Source organism: Lactuca sativa, chromosome 2 (genome assembly GCF_002870075.4).
Source record: "Lactuca sativa cultivar Salinas chromosome 2, Lsat_Salinas_v11, whole genome shotgun sequence".
In the NCBI taxonomy this organism is placed as follows: Eukaryota; Viridiplantae; Streptophyta; class Magnoliopsida; order Asterales; family Asteraceae; genus Lactuca; species Lactuca sativa.
The window spans coordinates 54,639,112-54,657,170 of record NC_056624.2 but is presented as its reverse complement, the minus strand read 5'-3'; the positions used below and the strand labels follow the sequence as shown (position 1 = coordinate 54,657,170).

Sequence of the window (18,059 nt, the reverse complement as noted above, 5' to 3'; positions counted from 1 at the left end):
TGAGTTTGTGAAGCATTTTGTAAGTCTTGAAGCATTTTAAAGCTTGGAGGAACAAGAAGAAGGTTGGAGGGTCAAGGACGAAGGAGTAGATCCAGAAGATTCACTCCATTTGGTGCTGATTTTGGTAATCAAGTTCCTTCCTTGACTTCTAGTTTGATAGATCTCTTTATAGCCCTATTTATGAAGCTTATTGACCAAGAATGATTTCTTGTGGGATTTGGATGTCCCCAAGATAGATCTTTTCAGATCTGGGAGTATTTAGAGTAGTAAGGGAATAAAGGTGGAAGATTTATGCCAATAGAACTCCCCGTGCAAAGTTTAAGTGGTTATTATGGCCTTTTGAGCAAAAAGGGCCATGAAAGGGTGTAAATGTAGCATCTTTGTGTGATATCCCGACCCTAGGAGGCTAGATCTAGGTCTTGGATGCCTTAAGATTGTCTGAAATCATCTGAATTGTGTTGGACATAGAGAGACTCGGTGAGTCAGTTGTGGGACTCGGCGAATCAGGCCAGTTCCTTCCCTAAAACCCTTCTATTAAGGTATGAGTTGAGATTGGAAAGGGACTTAGCCAGTTCGAGTCCATAATGGTCATGAAGTTCATTGTACTCGACGAGTTCAAGGAAGAACTCGGCAAGTATAAGGCAATCTCCTTAGTTATGAAGATGGAGACGAGTTGTTCATACAACACGCCGAGTCAAAGACTAAACACATTGACATGTGGATGATGAGCTCGACGAGTTCAAGGATGAACTCGGCGAGTCGGTTGGGAGTGGTCCCGAAAGTATGGTTGAAGGAGAACCCGTCGAGCTCTTGCTAAACTCTACAAGTTGAGTCGACGGTTGTATTGGGTTGTAGGGGTATGGACTCGACGAGTTGGTAGACCAACTCGGCGAGTCAGGTCAACTGGATGTTGACTTTGACCAAGTTTGACGAGGGTTGGCTTTTGGATTATTGTGGTCTAAATGTTGTCTGGGTATTGATACTTCGGGAAACCGAAGGGTCAACGGTTCAGAAGCACATGCTAGTAGTCAGAAGTGTTCAACAAGTCTTCAGTAGTGCGAGGTGAGTCTCCTCACTGTGTGCATGGGTCTACGACCACAATGCCGACCCATTATGTTTATGTTTATGTTTATGTTTATGTTTATGCTTATGCTTGCGTATAGAAGGAAGACCCGGGGGTTAGCCCTAGGCACTTATTGATATATGTTTCGGGTTACGACCCGATGTCGGGCGAGGCCCGAGGAGTGTTAGGAAGCTAGAGGTCTTTGTGACTCTTGCATGTGTCGGTATGATACGTTCCGGACCGAGGGTCCGATGTTAGGGTAAGCCTAAAGTATGTTAGATAACAGTATGTCTCCGGGCCGGGGGTCCGATGCCGGGGTAATCCCACGGAAGATTCTTATGTGGTATGTTAGATTATACTTGTTGTCTTCATGATGCTTGTATGTGCCTGGTAGGGAGGTGAGTGTGGGCGAGGTCCCGTATCTCTTCACTAGCTGAGTATGGATGGGGTTCCATATCTCGATATTAGTAGAGCAGGGGCGAGGCCCATGATAGGGAGGATGTAAGGGTGGGCAGGGGCCCGTATCTCACTACTAGTAGGAGTATGGACGGGGTTCCACTACTTCAGTAGCAGACCAGGGGCGGGGCCCAAGTTAGGCGAGGACTTAGATCAGGGTATGTTTAGGGTATGTTTATGCATGTTCTAGTATGTTATTTGATCTTATGTATATGTATGACGGGCGAGCCCCAAAGACAGGCGGGGCCTAAGGGGAACATATCTGTATACCGAGCGGGGCGCGATGTCAGGTGGGACTTGATGCTAGGCGGGGTTTGATGACGGACGGGGTCCGATGGTGGGCGAGGCCCAATGCAGCGGGCGGGGGCCCAGTATGTGGTTATGTGCTCAGGATTATGTATGACATGTTTGGATCAATAGATATGTATGGTATGTGGTAGGTTAGGGAACTCACTAAGCTTCGTGCTTACGATTTTCAGTTTTGGTTTTCGGATAGCGGAATTAAGAGCTCGGGATGATCGCATGGCACACACCAAGAAGTTTAGCTTGGGATGTTTCCTCTGATAAAATGAATAAGTGTTTTGGGAAAAATACTCTGATTTGTTATATAACCCTTTTTAGTATGTTTGTAATGATTTAATGATATGGTTTAGTAATGTTTCAAAAGAAATTTTTAGTCTTGATTTTTGGGATGTTACACAAGCTAGAAACATATAGTGTCAAGTTAGAACTTATGAGAATGTAAACTGTTGTGTGTATTATTTTCATGTATTCACTATGAATAGAAAAGGTTCAATCCTTAGTGACACCCTAATATTCGAATATTTGGAATGAATAATATACTAATGTGAAATTCAATCGCCACGATATCTGTTTCACTTAAATAGGGGGGGGGGGGGGGTTGGTGATTTGTTTCACTAATTGTATTTAAGTGTAATGGGTTGACTTGTTGACCAAAATCAATCTTGATGAATATTAAACAAGTAAGGAAGGTGCGGAGGGCACACTTGTTTATGTTTATTCAAGATTAAAAGTAGACTGTCATGTAGGGGCGAAGCCCCTGGGAGCGGGGTCCAAGGGGCGGTAGCCCCTTGCGGGGTCCAAGGGATAGAGCCCCTGGCTGGGGTCGAGCTGTTTTATGACATTTTTGACAGTTTTTAGACAAATGAGGTATTTAACCAATTTGGTCAGTTTTTGTGGTACTAACGAAATTCATACATCCCATTCTTTGTTCTGAATCTCTTCTGAGTCTTATCCAATCAAAGATTAGGGAGTACCACCCAAATACTTTTATTTGATAGTGAAATCACAATTCTCAGAATATCCAAGTGACTTTATTATCCCAAAATTCTAACGAAAAAGGTTTTATATTTTTGGCAGATTTACTCACTACTGTCTTGGTAAAAAATAAATTAAGTAAAATCTGACTAAATTGTCTGAGTGGCTATGATGTTCATGATAAATAAAGTAAGAAATGATAATCAAAGAGACACACATGAGTAACAAGTAAAGCCCTTAATCCTTGATAGGATCTCCGGCATAAAACCTTGGGCTTGATGTTTTTACTGATATCAAAAGTTGATTTACAGAGATGAATGTGTAAATGTAAGCACAAGTATCGTGGATGAGCTAAGTGTGCATGTAGTGTGCTAGTTACATGTGTTATTTATAGCCTTATGCTAATTACAAGAAGTCTAATAATCATGTGATCCTTCAGAATCAACATATGAACATTATTTGACTTGGTATTTCGGGTCTTTTGCTTGGTTGAGATGACTCTCCTTTGAGAATGGGTATTGTGTTCACTCGTTCTGCACATGCGAGAAAAATAAAGAAGATATAGTCGTTACAAGTGTTAGAAATATAAGTGAAAATAGTCCGGATCATAGGATATGTTTAAGGACCCTAAGGCTTCAGAAGTATTTGAGGATCCTGAATAAAAGTCAAGGATCCTGCCCCTAACATCTCCAGTTTACTCCATATAACAAAGGTTTTACTCCTTGCAATTATTTAGTTTAAAGAAAATGTCAATTTATCCTAGCTCTTAGGAACAATAACTTTTTGTTGATTAGAATTTAGCCAGAAATTACTCAAATCCTTATTCACATACTAACTTTTTAATGTTTTAGAATTTAGCCACAAAAGTTCCAAAAGTTTTCAACTTTTGGTCCCTGTGATTTACCAAATGTGACCCATAAAATTTTTGCCACATTAATTTGTGCAGTTGACACTTTTGGCCTCCATACTATCCTCAAAACATTATACACATATAAAATAGAACCAATAAACGAGAAGAAAACCAAAGGAACACTAAAACATGTAAACATGTAAACATAAAATTCACTATTACATCATATAGCCCTTGGAACAATCAAAATTTTCATTTTTAGAGTTTTGCTATTAAACTTTTACATTTTGGCATATCTAGTCGCTGCAACAAAGTTTTATATTTTTGGCAGATTTAGTACCTGCAACAAAAGTTATACATTTTATCAGATTTAATCTCAACAACAAAGATTTTAAATATTGACAGATTTAGTCCCTGCAATTCTTTTAATTTATAGAAAACTAATTATGTCATTTTTTTGTTTTGTTGATGTGTTGATAAATTCTTTCTTTCAGTGTTTACGTTTGTTTTATAGAATTTTGGGTTTAATATAGTAAAAGTCAAAGGATTTGAGTCCGTTTTTATAGTTTTCCCATTTCTTAATGTTTTTTTGGTAATTTTTTTTTTAATTCTAGTTATGTATGAAAGTTATTCATATTAGGTTTTTAACATCGATGTACTATGGCAATTAAAAATATTATAAAAAATTATTTTTACATGGATTTCATATGCAAATAACATGGATTTTTTTACTACTTATATATTAATATAAATCGTGGAAAGCAAAATGAATAATATACTTTGTTCTCTTCAGATTTTTGCTGTACTAAATTATTTTGTTTGTATTATACTTTCTCCATCTCAATATTATTGTCCACAGACAAAAACACACAGATTAAGAAAAACATTAATTATCGTTGATTTTATATAATAAAAAAACAATTTTGTCCTTACTTTGCATTTAATATTCTTATAAATGTTTAGTTGGTTATATAATAATGAAAATATATTTTAATAAAAATGTTATTTATTTTTAGATTTATTTCCTTTGATTGAAGCTTTGGCATCGACACGGATAAACTAATATTTTAAGATAGGGCCAAATGAAAAGTTATTTATGTTATCAAAGGCGTTATTGTAGTCGGCGACATGCATGAATTCTGCATGAATTACGCGTGTCCATTTGCAGGCCACGTGTCTTCCATTCAACATATGCACATACCAAGTCTCACACATGTCATGAACTCCACCACCCACCACGTCTCACCCTTTAGAAAAATAAAGGATTTTCGTCTCTTAACCACCTTATATATAATTCCTTTTCTTCCACTCACAACTCACAGATTCTATTTTCTAATCGAGTTTCTTTTGATATTGAATCGAAGTTTCGAGTGCAATACATTGATCTTAACATCAAATGGCTTCACGACAGGATCCCAGGGCAAGAGATGATATAACCGGAAAGGAAGTGAGGGCGGAGGAGGCTGCCAGGACCGCCGCAGATGAGCTCCGAGACGTCAACAAACAAAGAGGAGTTAGTGGCGGCGCAGGGGAAGTCGTTATCGAGCACCATGAGACACCATCTGACCAGAACCGCCCCGGTATTATTGGAAGCATATTTCAAACCGTTACCGGCACCTTCGGAAGCGCCAAAGATGCAGTGATCGGAAAAACTCATGAAGCCACCGAGAAGGCGTCAGTGGTCTCCGGAGAAGCTGCAGAGAGAGAAAGACAAAACAGAGAAGAAACAGCACGAAAGGCCGAGGAGTACAAGGATTCCGCCGCTCAAAAAGCAAAAGAAGCCAAGGATACAACAATGGGGAAAGCCGGAGAGTATAAAGACTACACTGCACAGAAAGCAAAAGAAACCGCAGACTCGGCTGCACAGAAAACGAAAGTAGCGAAGGACACTACAATGGGGAAGATGGGAGAGTACAAAGATTACGCTGCTGAGAAAACAAAAGAAACAGCCGATGCAACTGCGCAGAAAGCAAAACAAACCGCTGACTCTGCTGCCCAGAAAACGAAAGAAGCGAAGGACACTACAATGGGGAAGATGGGGGAGTACAAAGATTACGCTGCTGAGAAAACAAAAGAAACCGCTGACGCAACTGCTCAGAAGGCCAAAGAAGCAAAAGATTATACTGCTGATAAGGCCATAGCAGCAAAGGATTATACTGCTGATAAAGCCATAGCAGCAAAAGATTATACCGCTGAGAAGGCAAAAGAAGCCAAGGATGCAACAATGCAGAAGATGGGTAATGCAAAAGATTACACCGCTGATACAGCAGTAGCTGCAAAGGATTACACCGCCGATAAGGCCACCGAAGGGAAGGATACTGCTGTAGGGAAAATGACTGAAGCGAAGGATTCAGCTACGGGTATTGCAAGGAAAGCTATGGATTTTTTCACAGGCAAGAAAGATGAGGCTAAAGAAAAGATGACTGAAACCAGCGAAGCTACAAAGGTTGGTGTATTTCTACATTGTTTTTCAAGGTTTAATTAACTAGAAAATGACTACAATTTGGCTTTGTCTGATCATAGGGGACGTTGAAGGAGACGGAGGAAGATGCAAGGAGAAAGATGGAGACTATGCATCTGAAAGATCAAGGATATGAAGCGAGGGGAACTGGTGTTGACATTTCTGGAGGGTATATATAAGATTAAATACTGGACGTATATACTTTCAGTGTTGTTTTTATAATTCCTTTTGTAGGTGCTCATTGTGTGTGAAATGTGCAGTGGGAAGCGTGATGATGTGGTGAGGATGACTGAGGACACGGCGGATGCACTGAGAAAAGCTGATCAGATGACTGGTCAGGCATTCAATGACGTTGGAGGTTTTGACGAAGATCTTGGAGAGGCTAAAGGAGTGTATCGTGTGCAAGTTAAGAAAGAAACGCATCGCAAGTGAAGGCTAGTGTGATCTTCAAGTGTGCGATTATGGGATATATAATAGTTTGACACTTTTGTCGAGGTGTGCGCATAGGTTCGGGTTAATATGTTTGCGTTAAATTTGGATACTTTTGTTTTTGTTGGTGTTTTGAAATAGTCGTGTATAATTTGAACTGGTTGTATGGAAATTATGGCGATGTTAACCACGGGTGGTATATGGTGTGGTGTGTTTGGAACATGATTGCATGATGTTAGACAGTATACCTTGGCCTTGCTTGGAAAATTAAACAGGTATCATGGTGTTGATTCAGCATTATTTATAAATATAATGCTTGTAGTTTTATGTAGTTGTATTTGTCGAAATATCAGTACTAGTGGAGTGGTGGTACTGGATGTCAAGACGGTAGCAACTACGTACATAGGAAGAAATGGAAACAAAATCACCCTCAAAACAACAAGACATTAGAAACTAATTAAAGTGTATATAACATGAAACCCAGGAAATAAGTAGCACCAAGAGAATAACATAACCATTACAGTGAGGACATTTAATAGCAAACGGCACTGGTACATAAAGATTTTTTTTTATGCGGTTAAAATGATTAATAGATGCGGTTATTGAACCGCCTCAAAATATATCGTCCCAAAAAATAGTCTTATTAAACTGCCCCAAAAGATAGAACAACCACACATCAAATAACAAATGTTTTTTCCATTAAAAAGGGAGTACAACCGCAGTACAACCGCACCCGTACTAAAAATAGTCTTATTAAACTGCCCCAAAAGATAGAACAACCACACACCAAATAACAAATGCTTTTTCCATTAGAAAAAAATAGTCTTATTAAACTGCCCCAAAAGATAGAACAACCACACACCAAATAATAAATGCTTTTTCCATTAGAAAGAGAGTACAACCGCACCCACACTCTTAAAGCTAGCTCCATTAAATAAAATAAAAAAAACTTCAAGAGCATTACAAAGATAAACCGTTTAATTTACAATACGGAAACAGAACAACAAAAAATCATAAAAGATGTAAAGACAAACCATACAAGAGATTCAAATTATCTTAATAAAAAAATCTCATTCTTTCCTAACATTTTCATCCTTGTATCTATTTACAATTTGATATAATAACTTCGGGTACGTAAGTTGTTTAGAAAGGTAACTACAAAAGCATATTCAAGTTTTTTGATATAGACGTGTTCAATTTTGTCATCATCATCTTCATATGGCCCATTTTCTGTATCTTACAGACTTTTAAAGATGATGCCCTCCTTTGAATTTGTTACTTCGCTTCGGTAGGAATTCAAAAGCTAAAATACAAAGTAATTTTATCAAAATGCATACAGTCCATTTAAACAAAAGGTAAATCACATATTTTTATAACTATCAATACAAAGGAATTTTTTTTCCTTAATTTAGTTTTCGTAGATAAAAGACATGACAGTGTTTCTTTTTTTAGGTTTTATCTACCTTTATATCTTCTCATGCATACATATGTGCTCTCCTTCGAACGTCACAAGCTGCTTTGCCCAACCCCTTCTTTTCCACAACATAACTTAAGAAATCAGAATATCAGATACATAGATCAAGTAATTTTATGAATCAAAATTATAAATCAGAATATCAGAAACATACCTGACAGTCTTGACGATGGGTTGATCGCGATGGGCAAAAATGATTATAGTGGATGTCGACTCCTCAAAGATTATTCAGATTCATCACACTGATGACCTGAAGTCGTGAATCAACAACGATAGGAGTGGGGTCGACCGGAATCAGAGATGGTGGAGGCTGTGGCAGCCATAATCGACGATGATGCAGACACGGGTGACAGGACTCAAGGATGTTGGTGAGGGCAGCAGTAGTCGACGATATTAGGGTTTGTGTGGCCAAATGAAATTAGATTAAGGAAATATATAGGGGAAAAGAAAGGCATCGCGCCGGGAATGAAATTTTAGAAGGAGCATCAGTCCGGGAACATAAATGAGGAGGGAACTCAATCTAAAACCACATCAAAAAATGCATTTCCTTTTACCGTAGTTTTGGAAAACGGCATCAAAAAATACATTTATTAGTGCGTTTTAAGAAAACAACATCAAAATACATTTATTATTACTGTGGTTTTGGAAAACCGCATCAAAAAATACATTTATTAGTGAAAGACCCCAACTTTCGTTTTTTGAAAGACCCAAACTTTCATACATCACAATATTATTACTCCAAAACATGCTACTTGCATATTCATAAAAGCAATATTTTACATTGATAAAGAGATTACAAACTACTAGATACAAACCGACTATTACAAAGTGTTATATATTACATAACTACCTAGGATATGGTAATGTATACAAATAAAACTGAAGTGCAAAAGTACTATTACAAAGTATTTTAAATCTTTCAACAGTATGTGATCATACTAGTTACTTATCACCTGCAATTGTTAAACATTGATAGGGTAAGCGGTGATGCTTAGTAAGTTCAATAATAGATACAATATAACGTTATGCCATATATATACTTCAATATGGCATAAGCAAATAGAAACAAGGAACAACAAAGGCATATGTGAATCATGTGTTAAGCTTTTCATATCATGCGATGACTTGATTCTAAGATATACAATCAATGAGACATAACAATTTCCATACTTGATATACATCAATAAAATTTTGGCTCAAATGGCATAGAATACATCCAATTTCTGATTAACATCTTGTTAGATTTCAAGCTTATAATCCTGTCTAACCATTTGCCAATGCCATAGAATAGAAGTCATTCTCTTACGGAGACATGTTCTACATGGCCAGAGGCTACGTACCAGTACCAATGTGAATCTAAGTCCTTTTACTGATCACATTGTCAAAGGTATTACTTTTGCTATTAAATAGCAAATACAATAACACGGAAAAATAACTCGGAATAATAACACTGAAAAGCACATAGCACATATAACACATAACATACAATTGTTCCTATATATTGAACTCACCTTGAATTAACTCGGGGTGAAAATAGTAATTTAGGCAACACTTCGGCTTCAAATATGACTTTCTATGATGAAAATCGGGAGCTTAAATGAAAACCAGGCTCTGCGAAGGTAGGGCTTCAAAACCGAAAAGATAAAATTTTCGGGCTTCTTGGGAGCTTCGGGACGTGTTACGGGTGCTAAAATTGATACCGGGGCTTCGGGGAATGTCAAAATCAAGAAAATATGGAAAAAAGGGTCAAAATGGCAAATTTCTTGAAATTAGTCGGCAAGTCTCGCAGCCCCCTTATTTATAGGGTGCGAGACCGAAGGCTTGTGGCTAAGGAGGATCCACGTCGCACCTGCGAGGCTCGGTCCGGAGGGAGGTGACGAAGCAGGTGCGAAGCAGCTCGGTGGCTCGCATACGAGGCTTGAACGCGAGGAGGCGTGGAGGAGCAAGCTTCGGACACGCATGCGAGGCGCGTCAGAAGTTCATTGGTCTGTGGTTCGGTTCAATTGGAAGGCTGCATGTGTCGGACCTCGGACGTGACACGTCTCAGTGACGCAGCTGCATCGTGCGAGGTGACGTGGCCTAGCACTATTCATGCGAAAATTCTCGAAAATTGTGCCCTAATCTTCTAAAATCCATAACATTCGCATACGGACTCTGTTTTTGACGTTCTTTATATGCACGCGTAGCTAAAATTATGCCTTACAACTTTCGTTTAGACTTCGTTGGCTAATTTTGAATTTAATTTTAATATTATTATTTTTAACAGACCGGGACAGCAAAATCCGTTAAAAATTCATAACTTCTTCATCTGACATCCGTTTTCGTCAGACTTTTTACCGTTGTACTACTAATGACGAGACCTTCAATTCTTGTTTAGGTTGTGTCGGCTAAAAATCACTCGATCTAAAATTTGAGTTTTTAGCTGTCTACTGCTAAGCTGGAACTTAGAAAAATCATAACTTCCTCATACAAAGTCATATTTGGACATTCTTTTTATCGAACTTCTCGGTTTAAAGAATATTACGACTTTCATTTAGATCACTAAGGCTAAAAAGTAGTTTATCAAAAAGTCACTTTTTACGTCATTCGGTGTCGTGTCGGTTTTATCACGGATCTTTGATTGGTCATAACTTCTACGTTACAACTCGGATTTCGACGTGGTTTTCGCCTAAAAGTTTCTAACGAGATTGTTTACAACTTTCAATAATAAAATTTTACTTATTTCAAATTTTATATTTTCGCTAAATTTCACTATTTGACTTTTAATTGAAATTTCATAAGACTTCCAATATTTTTTGAGTGATTCTAAACATAGTTTTACTTCATTTCTAGTAAAAACCATCTGTTAGAACTCAACACTCAATTTCACATAGTATTTCACAATTTTATTCATTACAAAACACGATTTCAAAACGTGTATGTTACAAATACCTCTTTCTTTTGAGGATTTCATCCCTGAAATTACATCGATTAAAATATATGGGGATATTTCACTTTTATCTCATTCTTATTCTTCCAAGTATAGTTTGGGCCTCGATGGTGTTTCTACTTGACAAGCACCAATTCTACTTCTTTATTACGTAGCTTAGTTGTTCTTTCATTCACGATTTCTTCAGGCTCTTCGACATATCTTAATTTATTATCCAATTTCACATCGGATAACGGAACCGTCTTATCGTAGATGCTCAAGCATTTGCACAGATAACACACATGAAACACATCATGAATACCTGCCAAATCTTCAGGCAATTCTAAGCGGTATGCTTGCTTTCCAATTCTCTGGATGATTTTGAAAGGACCAACAAATCTAGGACTCAACTTTCCTTTCTTCGCAAATCACATAAGGCCTTTCCATGGGGATACCTTCAGCATCACGAAATCACCCAATTGGAATTCTATAGGTCATCTTCTCTTTTCTGTATAGGACTTCTGTCGATCTTGGGCTACTTTCATTCTTTCTCATACGATTTGAATCTTGTCAGTGGTGTCTTGAATCATTTTAGGGCCTCCAAGGATCTTCTGTCCTACTTCACGCCAACATAATGGTGTACGGCATTTGTGACCATATAATGCTTCATATGGTGGCATTTTGATTGAAGTGTGGTAACTGTTATTATATGAAAATTCGACAAGAGGTAAGTATTTATCCTAGTTACCACCAAACTCCAAAACACACGCGCGAAGCATATCTTCTACTATTTGGATTGTTCTCTCCATCTGACCATCTGTCTGGGGATGATAAGTTGTGCTGAGAGCAACTCGAGATCCTAATTCACGTTGCATACTCGCCCAAAAGTGAGAAGTGAAGCCAATATCACGATCGGAAATGATCTTTAGTGGCACACCATGTCTTGCGACAATCTCATCCAAGTATACTTGTGCGTATTTCTCCACTGGAGCCGTTTCACGCATGGCGAGAAAATGTGCACTCTTAGTCAGGCGGTCGACGATTACCCAAATGCTATCATGTTGTATAGCATTCTTTGCCAATTTGGTAATAAAATCCATGGACAGCTCTTCCCACTTCCATACAGGAACACTAAGACTTTCTGGAGTTCCGTAAGGCTTTTGGTGCTCTGTTTTGACTTGTAAGCATACTAAGCATTCTTGCACATATCACCCAATGTCTCTCTTTAATCCAGGCCACCAATAATCAGCTCTTACATCATAGTACATTTTACTTGTACCGGGATGTATTGACAACTTAGACTTATGAGCTTCATCTAAAATCTTCTGTCTTAATCCACCAATCTTTGGAATCCATAGCCGATTCTTAAATACTTTTAATCCTCGTGGATCATCAAGTAAAACATCAGCATAATGTACCATTCCTTGCTTCTTCACATTTTCTGGCTTTAAGGCCTCAACTTGCCACTTCTCTAGTTCATTGAGAATAGTGAACTTCACCGTAGTGTGAGTAATAGTATAACACATACTATTACGATAAACCTTCCTGCTAAGTGCATCTGCAACCACATTAGCCTTTCTAGGATGGTACATGATTTCACAGTCATAGTCTTTGATCATCTCCATGGCTCGTTGCTGTCTCATATTCAGAGTTTGCTGACTGAATATATACTTGAGACTCTTGTGGTCGGTAAACAATTGGCATTTCGTACCAAAAAGATAATGTCTCCAAAGTTTTAGGGCAAATACCACTGCAGCGAGTTCGAGATCATGGGTTTTAGGTCAAATACCACTGCTATGACTTTACCACGCTGCATCAACACACAACCGAGTTCCAATCTTGAAGCATCGCTATACACGGAGAAATCATCATCACCTTCTGGAAGTGATAAGATGGGAGCATGAGTCAAAAGATCTTGTAAAGTCGAGAAAGCTTTTTCTTGGGCTTCAACCCATTCAAACTTTGCTTCCTTTCGAGTAAGACTAGTGAGAGGTATAGCTATACGAGAAAAATCTTCAATGAATCTTCAGTAATAACCCACAAGACCCATGAAATTACGAATTTCAGAAGCATTACTGGGCACTTCCCAATTTTGAATGGCTTCGATTTTGGTAGGATCTATGGATACACCATCACCAGAAATAAAATAGCCGAGAAATTGAACTTGGCGAAGCCAAAATTCACATTTCGAGAATTTAGCATAAAGTTTCTCCTTTCGAAGAAGTTCTAAGATTTCACGAATATGAACGACATGATCAGCTTCAGACTTGGAATAGATTAGAATATCATTAATGAATACGATGATAGACTTATCGAGCATTGGGCGGCATACTCGATTCATCATATCCATGAATACAGCAGGAGCATTTGTCAAACCGAATGGCATGAGAAGGAATTCGAAATGCCCATAACGAGTACAGAAAGCAGTCTTCGGTACATCTTGCACTTGTACTTTCAACTGATGATAGCCAGATCTCAAATCAATCTTTGAGAAATAGCTAACACCCTGAAGTTGATCGAATAAATCGTCGATGCGAGGTAGTGGGTACTTGTTCTTGACATTCATCTTATTTAGCTCACGATAATCAATGGACATCCGCATTGATCCGTCCTTCTTCTTGACAAACAATACTAGAGCACCCCAGGGAGAGGTACTTGGTTGAATAAAGCCTTTGTCAAGTAATTCCTATAGTTGGATCATCATTTCTTTCATTTCGGTTGGCGCAAGACGATAAGGAGTCTTTTCAATCGGAGCAGCACCAGGCACAAGGTCAATTCGGAATTCTACTTGCCTGTCCTGAGGAAGTCCAGGCAGATCATCGGGGAAAACATCAGGATATTCATTAACAATGGGAACATCATTTACAATTTTAGTCTCCTTTCTTGAGATGTAAACTGTATAGGCTAGATAGATAGGGCAACCTTTCAATATAAATTTACGAGCTTTGAGGAAAGAGATTATTTTTAAAATCCTTTGTTCACCGTAGACATGAATAGAATCTTCCCCTTCAATAGGAATGCGTACCATCTTTGCGTAACACAAGAGTTCTGCATGGTTCTTTGACAACCAATCCATGCCGAGAATAATATCGAAGTTGGGCAAGGAGATAGGGATTAGGTTAGCAAGAAAATTATAGCCTTCAATTTCTATGACACAATCCCTATAGATTTTATCAGCAAGTAATGATATACTTCCCGCAGTATCTACGTGAAATGGTTGCGTGAGTGCATAGCAAGTAGATTGACAAGAATGCGCAAATTCATAAGATACAAAAGAATCTGAGGCACCATAATCAAATAAGATGTGAGCAGGTCTAGAGTTGACAAGAAATGTACCTGTCACAACATTCGGATCCTCACGTGCTTCCTCTGTGGTAATCTGGAATGCATGACCCTTAGCTTTTGGCACCTCCTCCTTTTTAGCTGGAGTATTCTTTGGTTGTTGGATCAGGACTTGACTTCTCATCGGTTGTTGAACAGAAGCTTGACTTCCCGTCACTTGGCTGGTAAGAGTAGGGCAAAAACGCTTCTTGTGGTTAGTAATACCACATACATAGCAAGTCACATCCTTCCTTGGGCAAGATGGCTTTATGTGACCAGTTTCTCCACACCCATAACAGACAATGGATTCCTTGTCTATTTTGCATTGACCCGGGTGATTCCTTCCACAAACGCGACATGAAGGTGATCGAATAGAAAAAGATTGTGACCTGCCGCGGCCACGAAAAGCACTTTGAGATTGTGCTTGCTTGCTAGGATCAGTTCGGATAGATTGAGCTGGTGGAATAGTGGAAACAGGAGTAGTTCTTTCAGTACGTGGATGCTGTGGAACAGTAAGAGTGGCACCACGTATCTCTAAGTCATGCTCACGCCTTCAAGCATACTCAACAGCTTTATCAAATGACAGAACATCCCAATTAGCTACAAAATCATGGATTTCATGTCTTAGTCCCTCTAAGAATAACTGAATTTTCTCATCTTCAGTTGGAATGTACTTTGCAGCAAACCGTGCTTTTTGATTGAACTGAGTTTCATACTCATTCAAAGTCATTCCTCCTTGTTTAAGCTCGAGGAATTCCTTCTCCAATCTTCTCCTCATATCTAGAGGACAATACTTCTCTAGCACACGAGTTTTGAATAACTCCCAGGATAAGTTCTCCTAGTCACATCCGTTGAGAGCTTCATATGTTGCTTCCCACCAGACCAAGGTTTCTCCGATGAGCATTGCAAAAGCATAGATAGCCTTGTCTTCATCATCCACATGAGAGACACGAAATACTTTCTCAGTGTTCTGAATCCAAGTTAGAACAACCATAGGATTAAGGACACCAGAAAACTCCATAGCACCACTACTCTTGAAATCTTTGAACGAGGGACGCTTCACTTTTCCGCTTGAAGATTCTCCAGTGGCTTTCTCTTTTCCTTTATCACCATTCTTTTTCTGTTCTTCGAGAGTCAGTCGAATAACACAAGTAAGTTTACCCAAAAGTTGCTCCTCACGAGGAGATACTGGAGTATTCACTTCCTCGGGTTGAGGATCTCCACCAACCTCAGGGGTATGGCTACTTACTTGTTCAACCATTGATCTGAAATACGGAGACCCCAACTTTCGTAATTTTGAAAGACCCAAACTTTCGTATTTTTGAAAGACCCAAAATTTCACACATCACAATATTATTACTCCAAAACATGCTACTTGCATATTCATAAAAGCAATATTTTACATTGATAAAGAGATTACAAACTATTGGATACAAACCGACTATTACAAAGTGTTATATATTACATAACTACCCAGGATATGGTAATGTATACAAATATAAACTGAAGTACAAAAGTACTATTACAAACTATTCTAAATCTTTCAACAGTATGTAATCATACTAGTTACTTATCACCTGCAATTGTTAAACATTGATAGCGTAAGCGGTGACGCTTAGTGAGTTCAATAATAGATACAATATAACGTTATGCCATATATATACTTCAATATGGCAGAAGCAAATAGAAACAAGGAACAGCAAAGGCATATGTGAATCATGTGTTAAGCTTTTCATATCATGCGAGGACTTGATTCTAAGATATACAATCAATGAGACATAACAATTTCCATACTTGATATACATCAATAAAACTTTGGCCCAAATGGCATAGAATACATACAATTTCTGATTAACATCTTGTTAGATTTCAGGCTTATAATTGTGTCTAACCATTTGCCAATGCCATAGAATAGAAGTAATTCTCTTACGGAGACATGCTCTACATGGCCAGAGGCTACGTACCAGTACCAATGTGAATCTAAGTCCTTTTACTGATCACTTTGTCAAAGGTATTACTTTTGCTATAAAAATAGCGAATACAATAACACGGAAAATAACTCGGAATAATAACACTGAAAAGCACATAGCACATATAACACATAACATACAATTGTTCCTATATATTGAAATCACCTTGAATTAACCGGGGGTGAAAATAGTAATTTAGGCAGCACTTCGGCTTCAAATATGACTTTCTATGATGAAAATCGGGAGCTTAAATGAAAACCAGGCTCTGCGAAGGTAGGGCTTCAAAACCGAAAAGATAAAATTTTCGGGCTTCTTGGGAGCTTCGGGACGTGTTACGGGTGCTAAAATTGATATCGGGGCTTCGGGGAATGTCAAAATAAAGAAAATATGGAAAAAAAGGGTCAAAATGGCAAATTTCTTGAAATTAGTCGGCAAGTCTCGCAACCCCCTTATTTATAGGGTGCGAGACCAAAGGCATGTGGCTAAGGAGGTTCCACGTCGCATCTACGAGGCTCGGTCCGGAGGGGGGTGACGAAGCAGGTGCGAAGCAGCTCGGTGGCTCGCATGCGAGGCTTGGACGCGAGGAGGCGTGGAGGAGCGAGCTTCAGACACGCATGCGAGGCGCGTCGGAAGTTCATTGGTTTGCGGTTCGTTTCAATCGGAAGGCTGCACGTGTCGGACCTAGGACGTAACACGTCTCGGTGACGCAGCTGCATCGTGCGAGGTGACGTGGCCTGGCACTATTCATGCGAAAATTCTCGAAAATTGTGCCCCAATCTTCTAAAATCCATAACTTTCGCATACGGACTCCGTTTTTGATGTTCTTTATATGCACGCGTAGCTAAAATTATGCTCTACAACTTTCATTTAGACTTCGTTGGCTAATTTTGAATTTAATTTTAATATTATTATTTCTAACAGACCGGGACAGGAAAATCCGTTAAAAATTCATAATTTCTTCATCCGACATCCGTTTTCATCAGACTTTTTACCGTTGTACTACTAATGACGAGACCTTCAATTCTCGTTTAGGTTGTGTCGGCTAAAAATCACTCGATCTAAAATTCGAGTTTTTAGCTGTCTACTGCTAAGCTGGAACTTAGAAAAATCATAACTTCCTCATATAAAGTCATATTTGGACATTCTTTTTATCGAACTTCTCGGTTTAAAGAATATTACGACTTTCATTTAGATCACTAAGGCTAAAAAGTAGTTTATCAAAAAGTCACTTTTTACGTCATTCGGTGTCGTGTCGGTTTTATCACGGATCTTTGATTGGTCATAACTTCTACGTTACAACTCGGATTTCGACGTGGTTTTCGTCTAAAAGTTTCTAACGAGATTGTTTACAACTTTCAATAATAAAATTTTACTTATTTCAAATTTTATATTTTCGCTAAATTTCACTATTTGACTTTTAATTGAAATTTCATAAGACTTCCAATATTTTTTGAGTGATTCTAAACATAGTTTTACTTCATTTCTAGTAAAAACCATCTGTTAGAACTCAACACTCAATTTCACATAGTATTTCACAATTTTATTCATTACAAAACACGATTTCAAAACGTGTATGTTACAATTAGTGCGATTTTGAAAAACAGCATCAAAAAATGCATTTATTAGTACGGTTCCTTGATTTATTAATGTGAAAGTGTTTTAATGGTGTGGTTTTAGGCTACGACCGCACCGAAAAACTTCATCAGACAAAAATACATTTTGTACTAGTGCGGATATGGGCGGAAGATGCACGCGTTGCCGGAGATTAAACTTGAGATGTAATTAGTGGTTTCAAAAACCTTGCCATTGTTGGCACATCTACCAGGAGCTAGAATACAAGATCAAAAAT

At 38.4% G+C, this 18,059-nt stretch overlaps 1 protein-coding gene across 1 annotated transcript; it reads left to right on the top strand.

The window, feature by feature from the left end:
* The first annotated feature begins 4,955 nt into the window (after nt 1-4,955).
* On the top strand, nt 4,956-6,727 carry LOC111907148 (embryonic protein DC-8). Its single transcript, XM_023902948.3, has 3 exons — nt 4,956-6,093; nt 6,171-6,277; nt 6,369-6,727. The coding sequence occupies exons 1-3, from the start codon at nt 5,044-5,046 to the stop codon at nt 6,538-6,540; spliced, it is 1,329 nt and encodes a 442-aa protein (XP_023758716.1). The 5' UTR covers nt 4,956-5,043; the 3' UTR covers nt 6,541-6,727.
* Nucleotides 6,728-18,059: the final 11,332 nt, after the last annotated feature.

What these genes read in the sequence shown, in the direction of transcription:
- LOC111907148 (XM_023902948.3), top strand. Translation starts at nt 5,044, where the DNA reads ATGGCTTCACGACAGGATCCCAGGGCAAGAGATGATATAACCGGAAAG. An exon ending in AAACCAGCGAAGCTACAAAG is followed by an intron (nt 6,094 to 6,170) that starts GTTGGTGTATTT and finishes GTCTGATCATAG; the next exon opens with GGGACGTTGAAGGAGACGGA. An exon ending in GGTGTTGACATTTCTGGAGG is followed by an intron (nt 6,278 to 6,368) that starts GTATATATAAGA and finishes TGAAATGTGCAG; the next exon opens with TGGGAAGCGTGATGATGTGG.